This window comes from Postia placenta (genome assembly GCF_002117355.1).
Source record: "Postia placenta MAD-698-R-SB12 unplaced genomic scaffold POSPLAscaffold_264, whole genome shotgun sequence".
In the NCBI taxonomy this organism is placed as follows: domain Eukaryota; kingdom Fungi; phylum Basidiomycota; class Agaricomycetes; order Polyporales; family Adustoporiaceae; genus Rhodonia; species Rhodonia placenta.
Window position 1 is genome coordinate 295 of NW_020170095.1, and position 2368 is coordinate 2662.

A 2368-nucleotide genomic window follows, 5' to 3' on the forward strand; every position below is an offset into this window, starting at 1 on the left:
GCACAGCCTGCCCTAATCTCCCCATGTATATAAGCCGGCCTCTGCTGCCCTAGGGACCTCAGTTTCGACCTCTTGTCCCTAGGTCAGTAAGCTCCTGTATTCTCTCATTTACCTTACACTAACTAATACATTTTCTTGTCCCTAGCCTTAGGTTCGAGCCTAGCTCACCATCGCTTCGGTAAGAACCAGTCGAACGCCCCCAGCTTTCAGGTTTTCCTCTGTCGCTCGACCTCAAGTCGCGACATTAGGTCGAAACTCCCCACAGCTGCCGGCGTTCCATCGGGACCCACACACTCACACTCTCTTCCTATAGGTTGGGTGGTGCGCACCCCTACTATACACTACGATACCTAGATAGCGTACTATACATCGCCACCACTTAGGGAACGAACTCTTCAGTACCTGCACTTCAGTGGGCGGTACTTGTCCTCACGGACGCGTGGCTTAGGTTCCTGCTGCATACTAGCCAAAAGCAGTACTGGGCCCCACGTGAACTGCGAACCCTAGTGTTACCTCGGGCGCCGTAGGTGTAAGCTAGCTAGCACGGCCTTTCGTAGCACGCGCACCTCCCCTTCCTCCCCCCATCAACGTGGCTGACGAATTCTTCGACTGCTCTCGACTTGAGCACGCCTTCGACACCCAGGATCAGGTCGACGTCTCTCGTGACGACCCAAAGAGCAGCGGAGACAGACCTCCTTTCTTCATCTGTGATCGGCAACCGTGCCCTAATCGCACTCCACGGTCCATCACTGTTGACGAAGGGCACTTCGTACCAATCCGACGAGTCCAACACCCCAGCGGCCCTGCACTCCGGTACGCTGGCACCTCGAGATCTACATCTCGCCACGTCACTCCCGTCCCATCCCGACCTGCCTCGCCAGGCACCCGCATTCCCCAACCTGTCGCCAGTACAGGTCAAGCGCGAGGAGATCCCCATCTCCCTCGAGGAACTGAGGCAGTCGCACAGCCTACAGCGACCCCTCAAGCGATCCCCCAGCCCTCCTTGGGGCCGCGGTTGGAAAGGCCTCCCAAGACCGAGCCCCGCGACACTCCGCCGCATTCTTGGGCCAGCTCGTCGTCAGCGGTCACCGCCTCGACTTCAGTCCCTATCCTACGTCACCCCGCCTCCGGGCTTCCTCAACCGACTTCACCGCCGTTGCCGCCGCGAGGCCGCTCAAGCACTCGTTCCTCGAGAAGTCCGCCCAGCGGACAGTCACAACAGTCGCCTTCGTCCGCGGGCAGTCCTTCGTCCCCCTCGTCGCCGATAATGTCCTCTCCCGCTGCCGTCCCTGATAAGGAGACGTTGAAACTCCTCCTCCCGCTCCGATACGATGGGAAGTCGGTGATCGAATGCAACCGCTTCATCTCGCAGTTGCTCATCTACTGGACGATCAACACGGCCCTCTCTTCCCTCGAGCTGAAGATCCAGGTTGCCCTCAGTCTCCTCGACGGTGACGCACGAGCTTGGGCCACCCCCATCTTCTCCCAGCTTGCCTCCGTCCAAATCGGGATCCAGGGAGCGACAACCCCCTTCGTCGACGAAAAAGCCTTCCTTCAGGCATTCAAGGCCCGTTTTGGCAATCTCGACGACGCCGCTGCGGCACAGGTGGAGCTTACCAAGCTCTGCTCAGACAAAACCATGCGCGAAAAGCGCACCGCCGCAGAATTCTCTGCGCTGTTCAAGGGTCCGGCGGACCGTTCCGGGTATGGGAACCTGGAACTACGCGACAAGTACCTGAGTGGCATCCCTTCCCGCGTCTATCGCAAACTCGAGCTCGAAACCTTTGCCACGTGGCAAGCCGCTGACAAGCGCGCCACCGAGGTCGAGCAAATCCTCGATGTTAGCCGGGCTCGTCGGCCCGAGCTAAACAGCTTCTTCTCGGCACGGGGTCGAGGACGCGGAGGGGCACGTGGTGGTGCACCCTCGTCACACGCAGCTTCGGCCAGCATCAATGCGGCCGTCGGAAAAGGAAACTTCCCCGGCACATGCTTCGGCTGTGGGAAGCAAGGGTACCGACGCTTCGAGTGCCCCAATTGTAAGGACAAACCTTACACAAAACGCGCCGACGCACGGGCTACGGTTGCCTCGGGATCCACCCAGGCTGCGGCAAGTGCCCCCGTCACGACAACACCCTCGGCAAGTATAAGTGCCGCTTCAGCGAAATCCGAGCAATCGGAGCTGGCGGACTTAATGGCACAGGTGAAGTCGATGCGCGAGGAGCTCGAGCACTATTGGGCGATGAAGGAGGAGGGTTTTTGATCCGGTCCGCGCTTCGTGCCGCACGCGTCGGGCCGCGAGTATCATGTAACAAGTACGATGTATTGTCTTCTGCAATGGTGTACGAGTTGGACCAGGGGTCCCAGCACT

The 2368-nt window shown here is 59.5% G+C and overlaps 1 protein-coding gene across 1 annotated transcript; it reads left to right on the plus strand.

Moving 5' to 3' along the window:
* Window positions 1–389: 389 nt before the first annotated feature.
* On the plus strand, window positions 390–1852 carry POSPLADRAFT_1099334 (hypothetical protein; the record flags this gene model as incomplete). The annotated part of the gene is made up of 3 exons (XM_024483177.1): window positions 390–448; window positions 528–529; window positions 558–1852. Coding segments are annotated over 3 exons (1356 nt in total), but the record flags the coding sequence as incomplete, so codon positions are not given.
* Between the last annotated feature and the right edge of the window lie 516 nt (window positions 1853–2368).